Genomic DNA, 22073 nt, shown 5'->3' with positions numbered 1-22073 from the left:
GTGGTTTGTGTTTGGAAGGGCCACGTTCTCATCCTCTCGTGCGACGTCCAAGATGGCTTTGATGGGCGTTGCGCGGTTGCTGGCGGCGACATGGCTGCCCTGTCCATAGCAACTACAACATTGGCCGTCTCGATAATATCAACGTTGATGACGCTGGCATCGACGCCACGCTCCTGACGCCTAAAACGCCGTAGCGTCGTCACTTGAACTGTAGTTACTAAGTGTTTCTTGTCACGTCGACCCACAAGTCTGCCGCTGATTTATGTATTGGGGGATCGAAGGGTTGAAGGTTTAGACTAGGGTGAAGGCGAGGATGAAACGCGTAGTTGGCTACTCTACTATTGCATTAAGACGCGTCTAATACCCTGAATCACATATTCTACTGTACTGCATACGGGTTTTCGAGTTACCAAAAGACGTTGTAGATGTTAATAAAATATATGATGGATGCATAATGCAGGGTTATATTTATCCCGCGGGTATGTGAGTTTACCATCTGGTGGGTCGAATTGAGTCTAGGCATTGAAAGCGGGAGAGAGCAAGTTGGTGATAAGGGGGCATGAGGGGAGATGAGGGACGGACTGGGGATGCCGTACTGGTGGTCGTTCTAGAGCTGGTCGTCTCAACTCGTCACACCTTCCTTTGCAACCGCTTCTCTCATCATCATCAAGTCTCCACAAACATCAATCACACCCTCTGTCTCATCATCCAGTCCTTCCTCGCTTCCAACTCCACTCTTAGCGTCACAAAGCACACGTCCACACATTCCAACCCGCCCAGATACCCCTCCCTCCACCCGCGCGTGGCCAGCGCCAACGCCACCTCCACCACGCTTCTATCCACCACCATCTAGTCCGTGACCGGCGCGCGGAATGGCCCTGTTCATCGCAGGCCCAAGCGCCAGCGCGGGTTCATCACGGTATGTTACCTCGTCCATCTAACTGTCATCCACATCACTCATGCGACGCAGAGCACGATTGGGATACTGGGAGCCACTCCCCCACATATACTCCGGCCTGGTCATCCATCCCTATGCCCCTTCCCAGTCACCTCCGACCTCGCCATCGGGTACCGTACGATCACATCGGCGCACTACTTCCTGGTCTGCTGCGTCGACCACTGCGCCCAACGACGTCTTCACCTCGCCCCGCGGTAACCCCCACGAGGTGTCCCTCGATGTCGGCGATGAGTTCTTTGCTTTTGAAGAGTACCGCGGCGACGAGAACGAGGGCACATGGTACCGAGGGTGAGTCTAACCCGGCGGTTGCAGTTTGCGCGCTGACCACCAGATATGTCGTCCAGGGCGTGAGCCTACCCATGCTCATGCCATCGATGCAGACGCCAACTGCGTACCCTAAGGTCGAGCCGTCTGTCTTGATTGGTATCTTCCCCGCGTCATGTGTCCACGTCCGGCCCAATGCCGCCACCGAGAGCGACATGCTCGCCGGTGCTTATGAGCGTGCACGCGAGCTTGCGGATGACCGAGCACGCGATATGCAGCTACAGATGGACGCTGTGCGCGAGGAGGACGAGGACGAGCTTAACGGCGACATCAACGACTCTGGCCCACCGTCACCTATCCAGCCTAACGGCTCGTCTTCAAACCTGTTGCGGCGCAACCGGCGCCCAGCATCGCTCATACTCGCAGCGCCGAGAGAAAAAGAGCAGCCCCCATTACCGACGCTGACGGCCGGTGATTCGACCGTCGCAGGACAACAGTGGCCACTTGTTGACGAGATTGCCTGTGCAATCCGGGAGTGGTATGCCGTGAGTCAACGCTGCACATGATGTGCTGACCCCGCAGCGTCTGCCCACCTACCTTGCGAACCGCGAGTACCGCCTGTTCAACGCCGTAGTGCAGCACATCGACGCTCTGTTCCTTGGCCGCCGGCAGCTGCTGTCCCAGATGCTGAGTGGTGACGAATTAGTGCGCATCAGGCGGGAATGCGTGTCGCGCCTCGTCAAATGCAACGTCGCACAAGGCCTCGAGGTGATCGTCCGCAGCTTGGAGGACGGCAACGTCGTCGGCATCGACAAAGACCGCTCCCTTACGAGCTCGGGATGGATGGGCGGCGTAATGGCCTACATCTACCAGGTACAGGTGAGCGTCAACCGAGGCCGTGACTGATAAATTAGCTGGCATACATTGACCTCGTACCGCTGGATGTGTTGTTTGGCAAGTCGACTGTACCGCGCCCAAGAGCCGTCAAGACGCCGATCGCGTTCGCCCTGGAGGCACAAAAAGAGCAGGAGACGTCGTCGTCGCCAAGCGGGTACCACTGTCTGCTCGACTTCCGCGCATTCATCGCGAGCCCCTGTGCGCCAGGCGAGACGGCTGAGCTGTTCTTCTCGCTCTACAGCAAGACGCAGGGCCGATTCTTGACGGAGGAATTCTGCCTCATCCTCAACCACAACGGCACGCCTGCGCGTGACGCGGACAGGCGCCTGGGTAAGTTGCGCACGCTCTTCGCGGACCTGCGCGCCGACGACGTGACGGCTGGTACTTATCTCGTGTGTCGCATTGTGCGCAATGGCAGCATGAAGATGAGCACCGAGGCGACGTCCGTGACGCCCGAAATCACCGAGCGGAAGTGGCACCAGAACAAGCGCAACAGCGTCGCGTTTATCAACGACGCCAGCAAATGGCGCAGTTCTATATCAATCTCAGATCACGCCACCGACGACTCGGGGTCCATGGTGTCGGGATACGAGCCGAAGAGAACGCGCACGATCGACACCACGCAATCGTACGGGACAGGACTCACCGGACGCACATCTCTGCGACGCCCGCTGGGATGCGCAGTGCTCGAGCTGCCTGCGATGAGTCGGTTGACTGTCGAGGGCAATGGCGACGACTACGCCATGCCAATCTATGTGGCGCGCGACGAGGCCAACTTTGCTACCCTGCACTCGGACATCATCCTCAACAACGAACGGTCGTACGAGCGGTCACCGCGTGCGGAAAACATGGCGTTCGGCCTCAAGCTCTTCCACGGACCCATCGATCAAGTTGTCCGCGAGCACCCATCCCTCCTCCTCGAGACGCCGCAGACCCAGCGCCTTGGGTTCCCTGACGTCGTTGCCCCCGGCACAGTGCGCAACGACCTGTACATCAAGTTGTGGACTGCGTCGTTCTCGACCATGTTCCCTGCGGGTGGCACGTTACGCGTGCGCAAGACCGTCGCCCCAATTCCAGCCAGCACGCAGGTCTCACTCGAGGTGCGGCGCGCAGACGGCTCGCTCGTCACCGACTCGCTCTTCATGGGCGGCTCAGGCGAACCACCAATGGCGCAGTACAACTCGATCGTGTACTACCACAACGACCAGCCGACTTTTGGCGAGCTCGTCAAGATCGCTCTTCCTCAAGGGTCGGGCGACTGTCACCTGTTCCTGTCGTTCCGGCGGCGAACTCGCGAACGCGAGAGCAACCCCGAGGCCGGAGAACGCCCATTCGCTTTCGCTTACCTCCCCCTGTTCTCGCACAACGCGTCGATCAAGGACGGCAAGCACGAGCTGATCCTATACCACATGGAGAAAGCGTCGATGCAGCCGACTCCGAACCTTTATTTCGAGGCGCCCTCGACCGGCGAGCCGCGTCTTCCCCTGGAGACGTCCAAGTACGTTTCGGCTCTGCGCGACCGCATCTCGCTGTGGACGTTCCTTTGCTCGACGATCCACACCCAGGACGACACTTTACGTTCGCTGTTCGCATGGCAAAGCGCCGACGCTGCGTCCCTCATCCGCACATTGCAAATGTTTCAGTTCGTCGGTGAGGACGAGATTGCCAAGTTCCTGCAACCTGTCCTCGATGCGCTGTTTGCCATCCTCGTTGGGCATCTTGGCGAGAGGCGTGAGGAGGTCGATGACCTCGTCTTCAAGGGCCTCATCAAGGTGCTTGCCATGCAGTCGGATAGGCGCTTCCCGTCGTTTGGCCCGATCATTGCCGCGTACACGTCCAAGCACTTCGCGTTCCAGTCGTCTGCGCCGCACCTCTTGCGTGCAATGAAGGCGGTCATGGGCCGCCCTTCCTCACAAGAGTATCGTTCCTTGTTAAAGGTCTGGCACAGCGTGTTCCGCTTCGTTATACGCTCGCGCGAGCTGGACAGGTCCCGAGGCTCGTCGCTCGGGCCTACGGCTGCGCAGATGGAAGCAGATTTCAAGCGCCAGACCCGTGACATCCTCGGCGACATCAACGAAATCATGCTTTCTGACGACAAGGCGCTCATCGGGTCCCAGACACTCGCCGTGCAGCACTATGCCGATGTCCTGCCGGATTTGGCGCAGGTATTCCCACCTGACGAGATTGCGGAGATGGTAATCGTGTTCACAGACACCCTCACTCGGGCACAGGGCAGCCTCGCCATCTACAAGCTGCTTCTGATCCTGCAGATTGTCAAGACACTGCTTGACTTTGATGAGACGCGCGCGCAGCTCATTCCCGCCATCATTCGCTGGATAAAGCCGCACGTCGGCTTGTTCGAGGAGGAGCTGTACTCTGCTCGTGGCGAGACTCAGGCAGCCAAGGACAGCCGCCACCTGCGTTGGATGGAGTGCAACCGACTCGCCGTCTCGGTCATGGCATGGACAGTCAACAAGCTGCAGGAGCTCCTCGACTCGCCCATCATCAAGTCGGACCCCTTACTCAAGTCGCAGGAGGAAGACAACATCGAGTACTGCCTGACGATTCTGCCAGGGCTGTTCGACTCATACAAGGAGCTGGCAAGTGACAAGACAATGGAACTGCTCAAGCGCCACCGCACGTCACCTACCATCTGGAAGTCAACGCCGGACGTGTTCCCTGCCTCGCACCCCTTCGCTTTAGTCTCCGACTTGCCCCCGCCCGCGCTGCTTGGTCATGGCGATAGCATTCCGCCCGCTGGCACGTTCGCTTGTGGCCTCGCCGAGGTCGCCGTCGTCATCTTCACCATGGTAATCACGGCACCACGCGCCAACATCGTTAGCTGGCTCGTCGAGATGCTCGACATGAACAACATCGACGTGGTCAAGGAGACACTCTCGACTTCGTTTGACGTCCTGTCGTCGGTGATCAAGTTTGATGCGTTCCCTCGCCAGTGGCTCACACTTTCTGGTCTTGCCTTCACTGCGACTGTGCGCTATCTCGAGGCCGTGATCCAGTTCCTTGCGAGGGGCGACTTCATCCCGCCGATTGAGGAGATGGACCGTTTTGATGTGGATCTCTGGACGCAGTTAATTGAGCTCGTGTGCGACTTCTGTGCCAGCGACGAGCTCGCGCTTGAGGAGCAGGGTCTGCAGCACCGGCGCGCGGCGTGGATAATCGCGGGTGACCTTCGTGATGACGGCGCGGCGCTCTTGCACAAGTTGTGGAACGCCATTGGCTGGCAGCCCATCAACGGTCGCGGCACACACAGCAGCTACGGCGGTTACCAGACGCGCCTCACTGGTCTAGCCGAGCGTATCCTCACTCTCTGTCTCACGTCGCACGAAAAGTTGTGCGAAGCGGCCGTGGACATCCTGTTCTCGATGATCTACGCCGAATATGTCCTTGCGGGCAAGTTCAACACGATCCAGACCGAGATCTTCCAGAAGCTCGAGACATTATTCACACAAAAGACCATCACCGCCAGCGAGTCTGCCACACGTGCGTACTTCGTGTCGCGTCTGCGATCTGTGTTCGAGGAGACGCCCGAGATCGACTCCAACTTCCGTTCGCACGTGGGTTCGTTCCTTGACCAGGTCGAGTTATTCATCGACCTCCTCATGGCCGTGCGCGACCTTCCGGAGACGCCGCAGTGGAAAGAGGAACGTGTAGCGGCCACTTACCGCCTCATGGAGTTCTTCTCCAAGGTTGGCCGCGATGACTTGTACATCCGCTTCGTGCACCATCTTGTGGCGATCAACATCCAGGCCGAGGACTGGTTTGGCGCCGCGCTTGCTCTCAAGCTTCACGCCAACCTGTACGAGTGGCGTGTTAACGGCCCACTCTTTGACCAGTTCCGTCAGGGCAATATCCGGCTGGCGGCGCAAACGCAGTTCGAGCGCAAGGAAGCACTGCTTTATCACGTCCTCGACTACCTCGCGGAGGCCGAGGCGTATGAGCAGGCCGTGGAGATCTGCCAGGAGATCGTACAGCAGCATCGCCTCAAGACATTTGACGTGCAGCACATCTCCGAGCTGCTCCAGCACGAGGCCAAGCTGTGGGAACAGATCGGCACATCGACTCGCCCGAAACCTGAGTACTTCCGCGTCGCATACTTTGGCAACTTCACCTCGCTCGACCTGGATAAGGAGTTTATCGTGCGGGGCGCACCGTGGCAGAGATACGTCGACTTCTGCGAGGCGTTGCAGACCAAACACCCGGACGCGCAGGTCCACCGCTCCAAGATACCGCCCTCGGAGATGGTACGCTACGGCACCGAGTCTGTAATCTGGGTCACCAGCGTCACGCCGTTGCCCGATCTCAACAAGCCCGTGTTCCGCAAGGGCATCAACCCGTCGGTACAGGCGTACTACAAGTCGAATGCGGTCAACAAGTTCGAGACGCTGCGCCCGTACGTTGTCGACCCCGAGGAGACGGAGGCTGTCCTTCAATGGATCGAGAAGACGACGATCACGACTGCAAACGACCTGCCCGCGCTCGAAAGCCGCGCCGAGGTCGTACACATCCACCACGACCACATCTCACCCGTCGATTCGGCAAATGTCATTGTTAGCAAGGCCGACCGCGACCTACGCCGGCTCATCAGCCAGCAGCCTGCAGAGTGTGTTTCGCCGTTCCGTTTCCCCGAGCCCATGCTGATGTGCAGTGTTAAGCTCCTTGGCAACGCTCTCAACGGCGCTGTCGACTCGCGCGTCAACGGCGGTATTACGCTGTACAAGAAGGTGAGCTCAGCCGCGAGGATAGAGCTAACAGCAGCACTTCCTCGACCCCGCGTACGCTGAAAAATACCCCTCCGAGGCCAACAACACGCAGCGCCTGCGCCAGGCGATACTCGACTATGCGCGCACGATTCAGCGCGGCCTCGTCAGCCTGCACTCTGTCAACAAAGATATTGCGTTCTACGAAGCTCTTAGACAACGTGAGTTGCAACTGTCATGAAGGGCCATCAGCTGAAGCCAGTCTACAACAAGGTTTATGCCGACGAGATACTTCTTCTCCCACCCCTACCAGAGGCCGACGACCTAGACGCGCTCTCCCCACGCCCGTCGACGCGGTCAAAAGAGCCGTCGCCGATCATCCTGCAAGAGGAGCGGGTCGCGTCGCCCGCATCTGACGCCCCGTCACCCGAGTCAACGGACGCATACGCCCTCCCGTCGCTCCGCGTCGGGCCGTCCCGTGGCCACACCCGCCTCGAGGGATTTGGAGAGCACCGCCCAAGTTTGAGCAGCGTGAGCATCGGTGGCAGTACCAGCATCAGCAGCCACGCACGTGGCTCGAGCACGGCGAGCGCCGAGGCCCCCAAGGGTGGTATCCTGCTCAACCCGACCAGCTTAGGGCGCGGCGCCTCGATGAGACAGAATGGGCACGCGCGGCCAAGCGAGGGCGAGCCTCTCACGGCGAAACAGTCAACGTTCCAGCGCTCCTTCAGTGCCGCCAGCAATCACACGGAGAGGCGACCAAGTGAGGGCAAGGAGCGCAGCGACCATGGCCCCCTGTGGACCATGGCAGGTCCGCCACCAGCACCGTCCTCAGGCGCCGCAGGGACAAGCACACGATCAAACACGGCCAACAGCACATCGTCAGCGATTACGGAGAGCTCGCGAGAGAGCCGGCCACAAGGCCTGCGGAGATTCGGTTCCCTGCTCCGCGGCCGTTAATACCCTGTAAACGATACGATACGATACCTACATACAACATATAGTGACACGATTGGGCTCTAAATGCAACTACTTGACGCTCTGCTTGTACCCTGCTGTCAGCGCCTCCAGTGGGGGTAACTCACGACTCGTGTCGAGCACAATGTTGCCGCAGATCGCGCACAGCCCCTTCTTGTACGCGCACTTCTGGCACCGCGTCGCCATGTTCTGTGCGACTGATCGCTGTGGTCAGCTGGAGTACAAGGAACGTATCTCAGGACGACTGGAGAAGGTGAAATTCAACTCCCCCCCCCCCCCCCCCCCCCCCCCGGACTCCCATATCAGACCCACTTTGCAGTCGATACACTTGTTCCCGAACGTGTTGACCGTGCTCTTATTCGCTCCAGGCTTGGCATATGGCGCAGCCTTAGCCCGGGCACTCAACAGCTTGTTCTCGCCAAGCTTGCGGATCGCCCCAGACCCTGCCTTGAACGGATCCGACGTCGCGACCGCGCTCGTTTTCTGCTGTCAGATGTCATTGCACTGTATCGAGCTGCAGGAACTTACCTTCTCGCATTTCTTGCAGACCATGATATCGCTGAAAGATGTGGAGCAATGTAGTGGATTATCAACAACAGGCCGTGGTGGAGGCATGGAGGAGTTGCCACCAACCCACGTGGCAATCGCCGAAGTGCCGGACGTGGCGCTGATGACGTTGCTGCCATGACCATGACCACCCACTCCTCCAGCATCGACGACTCTATCGAGATCGAGATCGAGATTGACATCGAATCGAACACGCCCGACACGCCGTCCACTCTCACGGCCACCCTTCCTTGAACGTCACCAACCTCGCCCCCATCTTATCCCATCGAAACTCCGCGCTACGATGGCATCCGACCCGTCAGTGCCCATCGTCGTCGATAACGGTACCGGCGTACGTCCTCCTCGTGGCTGAGCTAATGTCAGTTCGTCAAGTGCGGCTGGGCTGGGAGCAACTTTCCTGAGTATGGTGGGTGTCGCAGGATTGGGAGCGGTTTAGGGTGGTTGGAGCGGTCCGGCGACGGCGCCGACGTGGTGTTCCTGCATGCCGAACAGACGGAGGCAGGGGACGGTGTGGATGCTCGCCGGCGGACACGGGAGAGGGCGCAGGCATGGCCTTGAGTCCTAGGGGTGGGGGTAGGGGTGGGGGTATTGGTGGGGGTGGATGCGCGAGTGCTGGACGTCGTCGCTGTCTCTGGGCCCGTGCGTGATGCACTGTCGGACTGCGGAGATGCTGCGCTGGGCCGCCGAGATGTACCACGGACAGCCTGCCCATTTCCCTCCCGGGGATGCTGCCAACCTCCACCTCACCGATCTGGGTGTTCACCTATACCTACTATCGTTCATCCATCGCCGCTAACACCAGTCTTCCCGTCTGTCGTCGGACGACCGATCCTACGTGCGGAGGAGCGCCTCGGCAGCTCGCAGCTGAAGGACCTGATGATCGGCGACGAGGCGGCGGAGAACCGCTCGTTCCTACAGATGAGCCATCCCATGGAGCACGGTATCGTCAAGAACTGGGGCGACATGGAGCACCTCTGGGACTACACGTTCTACGAGAAGCTCAAAGTCGACACGCGCGGACGCAAGGTCCTCCTCACCGAGCCGCCCATGAACCCCAAGGCCAACCGCCAGAAGATGGCCGAGGTCATGTTTGAGCGGTACCAGTTTGGCGGGGTCTATGTTGCGATCCAGGCGGTGCTCACGCTGTATGCGCAGGGTGAGTGAGACAGGCGTGCCGTTGGAGTGCCATTTCACGCAGCCCGTCCCGCCACGTTTGCAACGCTGACCCCAGGTCTCCAGACCGGTGTCGTCGTTGACTCTGGAGACGGCGTGACCCACATCGTGCCCGTGTACGACGGCTTCTCTCTTCCCCATCTCACCCGCCGTCTCGACGTCGCCGGCCGCGACGTCACACGCTACCTGATCAAGCTTCTCCTCATGCGCGGGTACGCGTTTGAGCGCACGGCCGACTTTGAGACGGTGCGCGGGATTAAGGAGAAGCTGTGCTTCATGTCGTACGACCTTGAGCTCGACAAGAAGCTGGCAGACGAGACGACGGTGCTAGTCGAGAACTACACGCTGCCAGATGGGCGTGTGATCAAGGTCGGCTCGGAGCGTTACGAGGCCCCCGAATGCATGTTCCAGCCGCACCTCGTCGATGTTGAGCAGCCAGGTGTGGCCGAGCTCCTCTTCCAGACGATTCAGCAGGCTGCCCTCGACACCCGTGCTGAGCTGTACAAGCACATTGTCCTTTCCGGCGGCTCGAGCATGTACCCTGGCTTCCCGTCGCGCCTGGAGAAGGAGATGAAGCAGCTGTACCTCACGCGCGTGCTCAACAACGACGCGTCGCGGTTGAAGAACTTCAAGATCCGCATCGAGGACCCACCCCGTCGGAAACACATGGTCTTCCTGGGCGGCGCTGTGCTCGCCGACATTATGAAGAGCCAGGAGGCGTTCTGGGTCACAAAGCAGGAGTGGGAGGAGGAGGGTGTGCGCGCTCTTGACAAGCTCGGCCGCGGGGACTAAGCGAGACGTACATACATAGCTGGCGCGTTGTAGATGTTATGAAGTCATGACGCTGGGGGCTGCGACTGGCTCGGGTCGCAATTCTAGCTCCGTGCGTATCAGTTCAGCCTGGCACAACATCTCACCGCCGCCAAGGCCATCATTCCGCGGTGCCTCGAGGTAGCCTCTTGCGCAGTGGAGCATTGTAGTCTAACTGGCCATATATTTCGTGGAGCTGTGAGTGCTTGGCACTGCTCCTGCTCAGCCAGAGTTTGACACGGCGTGTCGGTGCTCCAAGACGTTCGGAACCAAGTGTGTGCCTGGGCGATGGTGACTCACGGAATTGAGTGGATAACTGATCGATCGCGCAGATCACCTGAGTGAGTAACGCCATCCAATCTCAATACAACCGCATCGCCCACCATGCCTCCGCCGCCGCTCCGCTGGGGCTGGCAGCGGCGAGCACTCCTCTCGCCATTGCTTTATCAGCGCCCGATATCGCTCACACTCTCGCTCCGTACTATCCACACACGGCCGTCATTGCCGCCGACCAGCCCGCGCGCGCCACTCCATCCACCCCTCCGCCGCCACCTCGTCCCATCGACCCTCACCGGGGCGCGCACCCTTCGCGCGTCCCCACAACGCTGCGACATCATCTTCCTCTCGATGCCCGCGCTCAAGTCTACGTTACTCGGCGTGACGCGCTTCTCCCTCCTCGCCCTCCCCTTCGTGTGGCGATACAAGTAGGGCCCCCCCCCGGGTCGGCTAACTTCAGGTTGTGGCGCAAGTACAAGCGAACGTCGTGGCTCCTCATCCAGATTCCAGTGAGTCAGCTCTTTCCGTCGGAGTTTAAGCTGACGCCAGATCTTCGCGTTCTGCATCGTCGTCGCGCTCGGGCTGGACCAGTCACCGCGGACCGGGCGCTGGCGGCTGCTCCTCATGTCCGAGAATGAGGAGTTGGCGTGGAGCTACAGGAAGCATAAGGAGGTGTTGGCACACGATGGCCCGCTAGTTCTCTCCTCTGACGACCCTCGGAGCCAGCAGGTCGTGCGCGTCGCCACCCGCCTTGTGACTGCGCTCGAGGAACAAAACGATAATGTCGTTAGCGGCGCGGCCTGGCCGCCGCGAGAGGACATTATGGACGCGATCTACGACCACGAAGACCGGATGAGCCGCCGCCGCCCCCGTCTTATTGAGGTCGAGCCGAGTGCCGTCGCGCACAGTAACTTTGTGCCGTTCCGCCCGCTGTCTAGCAACCCGCTCAAGGGCGATAACATCAAGGCGTCAGACTGGGACATCTACATCATCGACCTGGTGAGGTTTGATCGCTATGATAAACTAACGGGCAGCCGCAGCTCAACGCATTCGCGCTACCCAGCAAGGAGATCTTCGTGTACACGGGCCTCCTGGACGTCCTCCCGCCGAATGACGACTCGATGGTCGCCGCAGTCCTCTCGCACGAGATCGCGCACGTCGCTGAACGACACAGTGTGGAGAACCTCGGCGTGAGCTGGTGTGCTGATCGAAGCTGACGGCAGTTCCTCAATCTCGCAGCCGTCGTCTTTGACGTCCTCCGCGGCATTTCGTTCGCGTTCACCATCTCATTCCCAGTTGTGACCGACGGCGCAGGCATGTTCCTCAACTGGCTGAACGACGTGGTGGCGGAACGCGCATACTCGCGCAAAATTGAGGAGGAAGCCGACAGCGTCGGGCTCGAGATCATGGCGAGGGCGGGATACCATCCGCGCGCGATGCTCGACTTGTGGGAGCTCATGGCGGCTGTTGAGGCCGACGCCGAGGCGATGGGCTATGGCCGCTCGATCGAGACTCGCTTCCAGCTGCTCCGCACACATCCCACCTCAGAGGCCCGGCAGGAGGCGATCGCGAGCCAACTACCTAAGGCCATGGGGCTGTGGCAGGCGGCGCGGGCGCCGCAGCGCGCCACGATCGAGAAGATCATCGCGGAGCAGAAGGCCAGGAACGCGGCACCACACCACCTCGCGTCCGACGAGGTTCTCATCGGCGCGGTCGTCGCCAAAATTCAGCCACGGGTCGAGTTTGTCGTCGCGCCAGAGCTGCCGGAGCCGGAACCCGAACCTGAACTCGAACCCGAACGCGAGGTGTAACGAACTAAGAATGTTGATATACGTTGTCTAGAAATCATGAATACTTGTATGGCCTGGGTCCAGGCAGAGACGCAATGGTAGTCTCTGTCGCAACACTGAATGAAACCTCTGGTGATGGTGATGGTGATGGTGATGGTGATGGTGCTGAGTGATCATCACGCCAGTGAGATACGCTCCGATATGCCGACCAGCAACCATCGCGCACGTTGCGGAGTCTAGCGCCGCGAGCAGAGTGGTAATACTACATGCAATGCAATGCTGTTTATGACTTAATGCGATCCGTGTGGGGTTGCAACTGCGCCGCCGCTCGCGCTCACACCCATCGGTCCTCCGGCCGTGCACCCTTGACAGGCGCGTCCTCACCCGACGGCATGGCACCCCACTCCGGCATGCCGGCGGGACGGGGTACACGGACAGGCTCGTAGTCGTCCTGGCTTGTCGTGTCGAAGAAGTTCTTCTTCTTCTTCTTTTTGCGCTCGGCAAGCGCCGCTTCTGTCTTCGTCGGCGCTGCGTCGGTGGCCGCGAGCTGCGATGGCGTGGTCGATCCTGAGAGGTCTGCGTCATCGCCGAGGCCTTGGAGGCGCTGCTGTTAGTGAGTGCTCAGCGGACCTGAGGTATTGCAGCTGATCTCCGCCAATGAGTGCCGCGGTTTCTGGCCCGTCCGCGCCGAGGACTTGGCCTGTCACTTGGCACCAGTAGGGGGCCGTCACATGCAGTTCACGTATGCTCCCTTTCCGCATCACCTCGCTCAAACCTCTTCCCCTACAACTCCGCACTCACATAGTACTCCTCGCGGAGATCAACCTTCTTCCGGTCCTTGTTCATACCCAACTCGTCCTCCTTGCTAACAGCCGACACCTTCTGATCATTGAGCTCGTACCGCGTGCTAGTAAAGGTCTTGAGCGCGAATGAGCTAATGACGACAAGGGAGAGGAAGGGGAGTCCGAAAAAGGCAAACGGCCGGCGCCGCACAGCCGATAGTAGCGGGTTATGGCTCCGCGACTTTGACGAGAACACGGCCATGGCGAGTGCTGGTTGCAAAGATGTAGATGTAGAGACGATGGTGGAGTGGACGATTCCAAACGTTCAAGCCAATGCTGGACGGAATCTGAATTTGCCGCCCTGTCATCCCCACTCGCCACCCAACTCGAACAAACACAACATCCATTACCAGACATGGGGCTGTTTGCTGCAGCCCCGGAACAGTGCTACTTCTGCCAATTAGCTGTGGGCCCTGCATCGCGAGGACCTCAAGCATGGTCGTGTCCCACGTGTGGGTGCTGGAACGGGAGAGACCGCGCCGGACGCATCGACGGCGACCACCCCGCCATGCGCGATAGCGCGATGAACGAGGCCAACTTTGCTCGGCGAGGTTAGTCAATCCTATCAAGGGCTACTTCCGCTCCGTCACCTAGCGTCACCTCGCTGCGACCTCGACCGCGATAACTGACACCCAGCACACCCCTCCCCGGCGCGTCTACCGACCGCGTCCTCGGCGTCCTCGCCCTTCTGTCATACCTGCCAAGCGAACCAGACACTCGTCATCAATCTCCTTGCGACATACCTTCCAGATGAGAGCGTACGTTCTCCAGCTGCGGAATAGCCGAGCTGACAATAGGATCCGGCGTATTCCGAAAGACTAGCCAGCTTGGACGCCTACCGCACATCGCTGTACCAGCGCTACCCGCCAGTTTGTGCTTCGTGTCAACCAGGCGTCGACGCGGGGCTGAAGCGCGCCGATCAGCGCGCACAGGCCGAGGCGTTCGGGAGCGCACTGAAACGTGGTGTCGACACGCCTCGCCAGACTGGCCTAAGTTGGGTCGACATAGGCGTCTGGCGCGCCCGCAGTGTAGCTTGGGCGCTGGACATTTTCACCGCCATGGGTATTGGGCTGTGCGGTGAGTCTCCTTTATGCCGAACTAACGCCAGCGCGGGCCGCTCCCGAGACGCTGTATCGCATAGTCCAGGACAACGCGCCCGCCGTGCTCGCAATACGCGTCGCCGCTATCCTCTGGGCCGTGTGGGACCCGACTTGGCTGCGCGCCGCACGTGAAGGGCACCCTGCCCAAGGTAGACGCGCATGGGTGGGCATCATGCTCACTCTCTATCTCCTGCGCATCGCTGTCGTTGTCGGTCTAGTCTTTGGCTTTCCAGCGAGGTGGATCACGGCCGCCGGCGCCCTGGACATCACCGTGGGCTATCCACGATACTCTAAGCTAACAACAGATGGTCATTGCGGCCCTGACGCGTCGGCGCGACGCGTCGCGTATCCAGCTCACGCTCGTGCGGCCGGTCCATGTCGAGACGCGTCCGCAGCCCTCCCAACCTCCCAACCACTCCTCCCATTCCAAAGCTGGCCCCTCATCTAAACCAGAACCGCCTCAGCCTACGCGCCAATCTGCGGTCTTCGGACAGCCGTCTCTAGCGTTACCTGAACAACCTGACGAACCAATGGACTGGGAGCCGACACACAGCGACTGGGACGGCTTTGGCGTTGGCACGCAGCGGATGTTCGCGCCGGCCGAGTCGAACGAAACTGGTCTTGAGGCGCTACTCGCCACGTGGGGTCTGGGTGGTGAACCAGTACGTGAGCGACCACAAAGCGCCTGGGAACGGAGCAGGTGGGGCGAGCAACGAAAACTTGTTCCCAAGGATAGCCACGGCGTCTTCGCAATACCTCAGCCGGCTGCTCCGCGAGACGTGTTGCGTCCGTTATGGGTTGCGAGGGCCGCACTCGTCGCTCTACGCGTAGCTGCGCTCGTTGCGGTTCTCATCCGGCTAAGGGCGGATAGTGCTCTTAAGGCCCTGCTCGGTCTGGAAGTGGCCGTGTCGACCATCACCCTTGGCGCCGCACTTCCCTCTCGCTCGTGGTCGCTCGCCCTCCTCGCCGTGGATGCTGGTGTACGCGCTTCGGTCCTCCTCTCTCCCCACCTGGTGCCTCTACCCGAAGCACTGAGAGAGCAGGCACCAGCGATCGAGTGTGTGGTGTGGGCGGTGGCCGACGCGGCGCTTCTGCTAGCATAGATGCATGTGATTTGTTACGAATGCTCGAATGGAGTTGCGTGGCGGGTATATTCTGGCGTGGCCTTCCGTCTTTGACTAGTGCACGTGCTGTCCTGAGTACAATCGACCATCGACGTGTGGATGGGGCTGACGGGTGGACACCAACAGTGCTGATGCGAAGCAACTATCCTGTGCAGTTGCACCAACTGGCCGTCGAGATGAGCAGGAAAGGATGGCGGCGCCCAGGCGTGCACCATCTTGGACAAGGTCCGTGAGGTTGGGGCACCAAGAGGCAGAGGCCGACTTGGCGGTACACAAGAACTTGTCCAGCAACCCTTGGATCCCGTTAGTCATTGAACTTCCGCAAGGGATGGAGGGGTTATGTTATATTCTTCAGAAGCAAAGCGACTCGATGTCATCCGATGAACAATGCGATCTCGCAGTTGAGACACTGTACGGCAATCCTGCAACCCCATGTCGTGGCCACCTCTCTCCAAAATCCTGGGACCTCCGTGACCTCTCTCAAAGGAGTTCACTGCTGACACTCATACAATAGAGAGAGAGAGAGAGAGAGAGAGAGAGAGAGAGAGATTGATTCCGGACGGATGCAATCCCGGCACTCGGCCAGGCGGCCAGAGACAATCTAACATGCCAGTACCGAAGCCATGCGCGTCGATGCGACCTCAACTGGGTGATGAATGTCAGTCGGGATCACATAAAAGTATCGGGGAAATATACAGCGAATGGGTCGCAGCCTTCGGGCCTCTGAGCATACGCGTGGCGACAACGGCGAGCCCATTTTCACAACTTTGGACCAGTTTTCAACCTTCAACTGGTAGTTAGCCACATGTCTCAAAAACTCCTGAAACTCTCTAATCCCACCAGATGCGGTGGTTCCACTCGAATCTACACTCGTGTGTCCGGGAGCCCAGCCCGACTCGGTGAATGCCTCATTCGCCCCAAACCCGCAGATCCACAGCTTCACCGTGTGTAGACATGCAGCTTCTGAGGGGCTGATGGATGGGGCTGGCTTGCTTCCGCTGGGGGGGAGGTGTAGACTCGGCTGATGCGCGGCAATGGTGACCTTGCTCACGCTCTCGTCATCTCAAGGACGTTCAACTCAGTGGGCAGTATTTACAAGGCCGAGACATGGGTTGCCTTAAATCTCTCCCCGCAACCGAGATCTGGTGGCTAGTGGAGCACATGTGTTTGACCCATGCCAGAAATCTGTTGCCATTCATTCCGTTTTGGCAGGACGGACCTCCTTTCCTTGTAGTAACGTTCAGCCCAGGCCGACGACTCGCCGTCAACCCGAGGCGACCGTCTTATTTCTCAATTACCCTTTGGTGTATGTTGGAGCCCGTTCATGATCGGCCTTTTCCGCCATGTTCTCATCCAAGGTCGCAAACCACTAGAGGTTGAGCGACGGACCTCGACTCTCCATCGGCGCCACGGCATGCACTTCAAAGCCAAGACAGGCGGGTCATGCACAATCTCCAGCAGAAGACTCAGTGATCACTCCTGAAAACTCCAGTCCGAGACACAAGGTGCGCGGATGGCCCACGTAGTGGATGGCGCTGAATACGACATTGATCTGATCTCATCAGATCCAAACCAACGCTACCCCATCACTCGAACGCCGTTCAATACTGTAGCAATCCTGGCCTGGCAGTAGGCCGTTCTCCCGGCCTCTGCTCTCCCCCTCCGCTGACCCCCGGCTCCCGCCTCCTCCGTCTCCTCCGCTTTTCTCGTCCTCCCCCTCCTCCCAGTCCTCGTCGGCGGACCCGCGACAGGGAAAGATGCCGCCGAGGGGCTTGTGACTCCAACAGCAATTTTTGGGTTTAGAACCTCTCCTCGCGCACTTATTACGGGAGAGTGGCAGGATCGGTCCCTATTGGCGACACCTCTGTAATCGACATGGGACGAGCGACCGCCCAGAACCCAACTTTATATCACTTGTATCCCTAGCCAGCGAGCCCATCGCATGTACGGTTGCCAGAAACCCAACGAAATCGATGCATGCAATTGACAGAGTACGATGTCACTATACGATCTGATGTGTCTGTGTCCCTAGCGCTTCACTGCACCTCGGCGGAGGGGCTTGATTTTCCTGCCGCCAGGCGAGCCGGGCGTCTCAGCCCCAACGCCCATGCTGAAGCCGTCTGGGGTTGCTCCCCCTGTTTGCCCCCCTGGTGCGGGTGAGCCGAAGCGGGCACCGCCTGCCGCGGGTGCTCCAAAGGCAAACGTCGAGCCAGGCGCAGTGTTGGACGCGCCAAAGCCAGGTGCGGTTGGCGTGGAGCTCGCGCCGAACTGGAAGGGTGCGCTTGCTGAGCTGGCTGCGCTCGCAGGCGCACCGAACTGGAAGCCTGGAGACGTGCCGGTCGGCGTGGATGCGCCCGACGTTGTGCCGAAGCCGAAGGGCGCGGCCGAAGCGGAGCCTGGTCTGGAGGTGCTGGCCGCGTTGGCCGTGTTGGAGCCAAAGTTGAAGCCACCAGAAGCAGGGGCAGGAGCGCCAAAGCCGGTGGAAGGGGCTGGGGTCGAGCCGAAGCCAGTACCAGCAGCTGGCGTGCTGCCGAACCCACCCGTAGCGGGCGCCGCAGACGAGCTCCCGAAGGAGAAGTTTGGCTTGTTGGCCGAGTTGGTGGCTGAGCTCGACGCGGAGCCGAAGCCAGAGCCGGTACCGAAGCCAGCCGTGGGCGAAGTCACGCCAAAGCCAGTGCTGCTCACCGTCGTTGTCGGTGAGGTCACGGGCGCACCAAAGCCGGTAGGAGCAGACGTGTTCGAGTTGGAGCCGAAGCCAGTAGACGCAGCGGTTGAGTTGGAGCCAAAGTTGAATCCAGACGACGGGGCTGGTGTGCTCGTCGTGTTCCCGAAACCGAAGGGCTTAGCCGCGTCGCCGTTCGTCTTGAGGGCACCGAAGCCGGAGCTCGGAGTGGGTGCGGAGTTGTTGCCGAACGAGAAGGTGGAGGCTGACGTGGCGGGTGCGTCGGCCTTCTTCTCGCCGCCGAAGGAGAAGCTGGTGCTCCCAGACGTGCCGGTGTTGCCGAAGCCAGAGCCAGCGGTAGGCGCCGAAGACTGAGCGCCAAAGGAGAATGGCGGCTTGTCGCCGTTGGCTGCGGCTGCAGTGGCAGGTGCGGAAGGAGCGCCGAAAGAGAACGGCTTAGGGGCCTCTGCCGCCTTGTCGGTGGGCGCCGGCGTCGAGCTGTTCGAGCCGAAGGAGAAGGGAGCCTTGCTCTCGGCAGGCTTGTCCGCAGCAGGAGCCGCCGGCGCACCGAACGAGAACGGAGCTTTAGCATGCTCGACAGGCTTGTCCGCAGAAGCAGCAGAAGGTGTGCCGAAGCTGAAGGCAGCCTTGGTAGGCTCAGCCGGCTTGTCAGAAGGAGCAGCGGACGGGGCGCCGAAACTAAATGGCTTGGGAGCCTCAACCGGCTTGTCCACAGCAGGAGCAGGAGGTGCACCAAACGAGAAGGGAGCCTTAGCGGGTTCAGCTGGCTTGTCCGCAGGCGGAGCAGGCGGCGCACCAAAGCTAAATGTAGCCTTGGGGGCGTCCGCGGGCTTGTCGGCAGGCTTGTTAACGTCAAAGACGAACGCGTTGGGCGTGGTATCGGGTTTGTCCGAGGGAGCGGACGGGGCTGCCAAGGACAACGGCCCCTGGGGTGTCTCCGTGCCAGTCACAGGAGTCCTAGGCTTACCAAACTGTACTGTCAGCTCACCTTGAATGGTTTCCAGTGAATCTCTTACCGAGAAGGGCGCAGTGCTGGAATGCTTCTCGACTGGCTTTTCCGGGGCCTTGATAGTCTCTGCAGGCTTGATGTTGCCAAAGTCGAACAAAGGCGCCTTGGGCGGAGGCGCGGTGGGCGTGGTCGTACCGCCGAAAAAGTTAGGGATACCACCAGAGGGAGGGGTTGACGGCTTGCCGAGGCCGAGGCTGGAAGACTTAATGGGGCTCTTAGGTGGCGCGAAGAAGTCAGAGGTAGAACCGGCGGCAATGGGTGGCGTGAGGCCAGGCGTGGACGCAGCAGAGCCCGAGAACGAGAAGAAGCCGCCGGCAGGCGGAGCCTGAGGCTCCTTTGACGCCTCTTTCACATGCTCCTTGGTCTGCGGCGAGTCGGGCTCAGCAATGAACGAGCTGGAGGCGAGAGGAGAGCTCGCCCTCGGCCGAGTCGAGCCGATCCGGTTACCCAGAGGCTTGAGACCCGAGCTAGGAAGGCTTAGGGCAGTCGCCGGCTGCTGTGGTGCGACGGCGATGCGGCTGGACAACTGCCCGTTCTCTTTCGGCTCCTTGGGTGCCTCGGCCTTCTTCTCAAACGTCGGGAAGCTCGGCATCGAGAAGCCCGAGAAATTGGCCGTCGATTGCTTTGACAACTTCTCCAGCTCATCCATGTCAGGCAGGTCCTCCTCGCGCGCGGAGAAGCGCCCACCGCCGCCTGCGCCAGGGCTGGTCGCACGCGACGAGGTGTAGCTTGCCGCCCCCTGGTGCTGCCGATTGCGCGTGGGCCCAGCACGGAGGCTGGAGCGCTCGCGCGGCACAGAGTCGTCGCGGACATGGTAGCTCGAGGAAGCAATAGGCGAAGGGGCAGTCTCCTTGATGATTGGGACAGCAGCCGCGACGGCCGGCTCGGGCGAGATCTCGGAAAGAGGAGTGGTTGCCTTCCTCCGGCGGCTTGCGCGAGGCGTGGCGTCCGCCACGGGGCTCTTGGCACGCTTACTCCGAGGCAGTGGCGCGGACTTCGACGGCGACGCGGTCTCCTCAATTGTACGGAGGCGGGTACTCCTGCGCAGCTTGGGTGTCTCCTCCTCGGCTGCCGGGCTCTTGCCGTTTCGCGTCGAGCGGCGCCCGCTCCTGCGGGGAGAAGGTGAGCGCGCGTCCGACACGCTCATGTCCGAGCCGCCTCCCTCGCTCTCCGAGATGCTCATCATGGAGCGCGAGCGCGTGCTGCGTCGGCGCAAGCTTCCCGTCGAACGCACAGAGAGCGCAGACCCATCGACCTCCATGTCCGACACGTCCGTATCCGATTCGGCGGCGCGGAGCTCGCGGCGCTGCTCGCGTGCCTGCATGTCTATCGCGCGGCGGCGGCCGTATGGCGAGATAGCCGACGAGATGCCGCCACCGTGGCTGAGCCACTCGGCCTTGTGGCCCTTACGCTCGGACGTCGATGCTGACGTCGCGAGCGGTACGGCTATAGCCTTGCGCAGCTGGCGGGTAGACGCGCCGACCAACTGGGGCGGAAGAAGAGAAGAGGTCGCGTGGCGGGACGCCTCGAGGGCCTCGAGGATGCGATCAGCGTCGTTCTTCGGAGCGGGCTTGGGCACCGACGCCTCGGCGGCCTTGACAAACCCGCGACCGGGAACGTAGATCATCTTGGGCTCCGCCGCAGGCTTCGAATGCGCAGGGAGCACGGAGAGGCGGGACGAGACGGGCGTGAGGGCGGCGCGGCGCGCCGCACGCTCAGCAAACACGTCGTTCCGGTCCGATACAGTGCTCATGGCGTCGTCATCCTCGGCCACGGAGTCGAACCGCATAGTCGAGCTCTTGGGTAAGAGGCGCGACCGCCCGCTAAACGTCCCGAACCCACTGCCCACACGCATACTGGACATGCTAACGTCCGACGCGTCCGCACGGACGTTGGTGAGAGTCTGGCTACGCGCGATGCCACGCGAGCCAGAGGCCGGCGCGAACGGGGGTGCAGCCAGCGACGCGCGCGGGGTCTTATCCCGCATAGGGCTCCAGCCCTCGGGGGCTCCGCTGAGCGTGCGACGACGGTCGGGTGTCGCACTGGTGCCAGCCGACAACCCAAACTCGTCCGCGCTCAATTCCATTCTCGAGGAACGCGAGAGCGAGCCACGCGGACGCAGACTCGCGCGCGGCGACGATGGACCGAGCAGCGACTTGGGCGGGTCGAGGTAGGGCATGCTTGCGGAAGAGGCGAGCGAGGAGCGTGGGCGCGACAGCGAGATGGTCGCGGGGAGCGGGGGAAGGGTGGACGTAGTGGGCTCATACGGCCCGATATGCTTCGGCGATTTGCGCTTGTCATCCGAGCCGCGTCGAGCGCGCTTGGTCGCGCGGCGCGTAGACGGGCTTGGCGGGTCCTCGGGGTCGGGCGAGAGGTGGTCGCGCTTGGTACCCTGCGGGCCCTGCCGAGGCTGCGGCCTAGTCGGCGTCGCGAGCCAAGCAAGTGGACGGGAGAACATGCTCTTGATGCCCGAAAGTAAGCCTTCAGAGTTCGAGCCTGAGCGACGCAGGCTCGACATGGACTGCGACGTGCGCAGCCCGTGCTGAGGGTACGCCGAGGGAAGGGCGCCGTTCCCGTTGCCCTCACGGGTATAGGGTAATCCGAGGCCACGAGAGCGGCGCGGTGAGCGTACAGCCCCCGAGAGAGTGCTGGAGTCGTTACGGGCCATCGTGGATCTTCGGGACGAGGACGGCAGGACGTGTGGGAAAGAGGGTGAAGATGCCTCGAGGAGGTTAAATATTGCTGTGGTGGCTCGGGTGGCGGAAGTTATGCGGGGGTGATGCGAGCAGGCCTTGTTGATCTTGAAGCGGCGGCGAGAATGTCGGTGGAGCGGTTGGAAGTATTAGGTGCCGCGCGCGGTGTTTACCATCGCATGCAGGGGTAT

At 60.9% G+C, this 22073-nt stretch overlaps 7 protein-coding genes across 7 annotated transcripts; 4 read left to right on the top strand and 3 right to left on the bottom strand.

Moving 5' to 3' along the window:
- Positions 1 to 872: 872 nt before the first annotated feature.
- Positions 873 to 7797, top strand: DCK1 (uncharacterized protein; the record flags this gene model as incomplete). Its single annotated transcript, XM_060604080.1, has 8 exons — positions 873 to 919; positions 971 to 1246; positions 1290 to 1767; positions 1805 to 2101; positions 2137 to 6740; positions 6786 to 6861; positions 6896 to 7058; positions 7100 to 7797. 8 exons carry the CDS (start codon positions 873 to 875, stop codon positions 7795 to 7797), a joined length of 6639 nt encoding a protein of 2212 aa, XP_060453332.1.
- Positions 7798 to 7866: 69 nt separating this feature from the next.
- Positions 7867 to 8367, bottom strand: CRIPT (uncharacterized protein; the record flags this gene model as incomplete). Its single annotated transcript, XM_060604079.1, has 4 exons — positions 7867 to 7889; positions 7923 to 8019; positions 8128 to 8298; positions 8344 to 8367. The coding sequence occupies 4 exons, from the start codon at positions 8365 to 8367 to the stop codon at positions 7867 to 7869; spliced, it is 315 nt and encodes a 104-aa protein (XP_060453331.1).
- A 298-nt stretch (positions 8368 to 8665) lies between these two features.
- ARP2 (uncharacterized protein) lies at positions 8666 to 10347 on the top strand (the record flags this gene model as incomplete). Its single annotated transcript, XM_060604078.1, has 4 exons — positions 8666 to 8713; positions 8746 to 8788; positions 9185 to 9538; positions 9614 to 10347. 4 exons carry the CDS (start codon positions 8666 to 8668, stop codon positions 10345 to 10347), a joined length of 1179 nt encoding a protein of 392 aa, XP_060453330.1.
- Positions 10348 to 10749: 402 nt separating this feature from the next.
- CcaverHIS019_0107810 (uncharacterized protein) lies at positions 10750 to 12452 on the top strand (the record flags this gene model as incomplete). The annotated part of the gene is made up of 5 exons (XM_060604077.1): positions 10750 to 11069; positions 11102 to 11150; positions 11191 to 11640; positions 11676 to 11831; positions 11865 to 12452. 5 exons carry the CDS (start codon positions 10750 to 10752, stop codon positions 12450 to 12452), a joined length of 1563 nt encoding a protein of 520 aa, XP_060453329.1.
- A 313-nt stretch (positions 12453 to 12765) lies between these two features.
- COX16 (uncharacterized protein) lies at positions 12766 to 13475 on the bottom strand (the record flags this gene model as incomplete). Its single annotated transcript, XM_060604076.1, has 2 exons — positions 12766 to 13035; positions 13233 to 13475. The coding sequence occupies 2 exons, from the start codon at positions 13473 to 13475 to the stop codon at positions 12766 to 12768; spliced, it is 513 nt and encodes a 170-aa protein (XP_060453328.1).
- Positions 13476 to 13628: 153 nt separating this feature from the next.
- CcaverHIS019_0107790 (uncharacterized protein) lies at positions 13629 to 15476 on the top strand (the record flags this gene model as incomplete). The annotated part of the gene is made up of 5 exons (XM_060604074.1): positions 13629 to 13824; positions 13910 to 14031; positions 14071 to 14350; positions 14382 to 14644; positions 14679 to 15476. 5 exons carry the CDS (start codon positions 13629 to 13631, stop codon positions 15474 to 15476), a joined length of 1659 nt encoding a protein of 552 aa, XP_060453327.1.
- Positions 15477 to 17525: 2049 nt separating this feature from the next.
- Positions 17526 to 21857, bottom strand: CcaverHIS019_0107780 (uncharacterized protein; the record flags this gene model as incomplete). The annotated part of the gene is made up of 2 exons (XM_060604073.1): positions 17526 to 19151; positions 19197 to 21857. The coding sequence occupies 2 exons, from the start codon at positions 21855 to 21857 to the stop codon at positions 17526 to 17528; spliced, it is 4287 nt and encodes a 1428-aa protein (XP_060453326.1).
- Between the last annotated feature and the right edge of the window lie 216 nt (positions 21858 to 22073).

Source organism: Cutaneotrichosporon cavernicola, assembly GCF_030864355.1.
Source record: "Cutaneotrichosporon cavernicola HIS019 DNA, chromosome: 1".
Lineage (NCBI taxonomy): Eukaryota > Fungi > Basidiomycota > Tremellomycetes > Trichosporonales > Trichosporonaceae > Cutaneotrichosporon > Cutaneotrichosporon cavernicola.
This window is presented reverse-complemented; position numbering and strand designations above follow the sequence as displayed.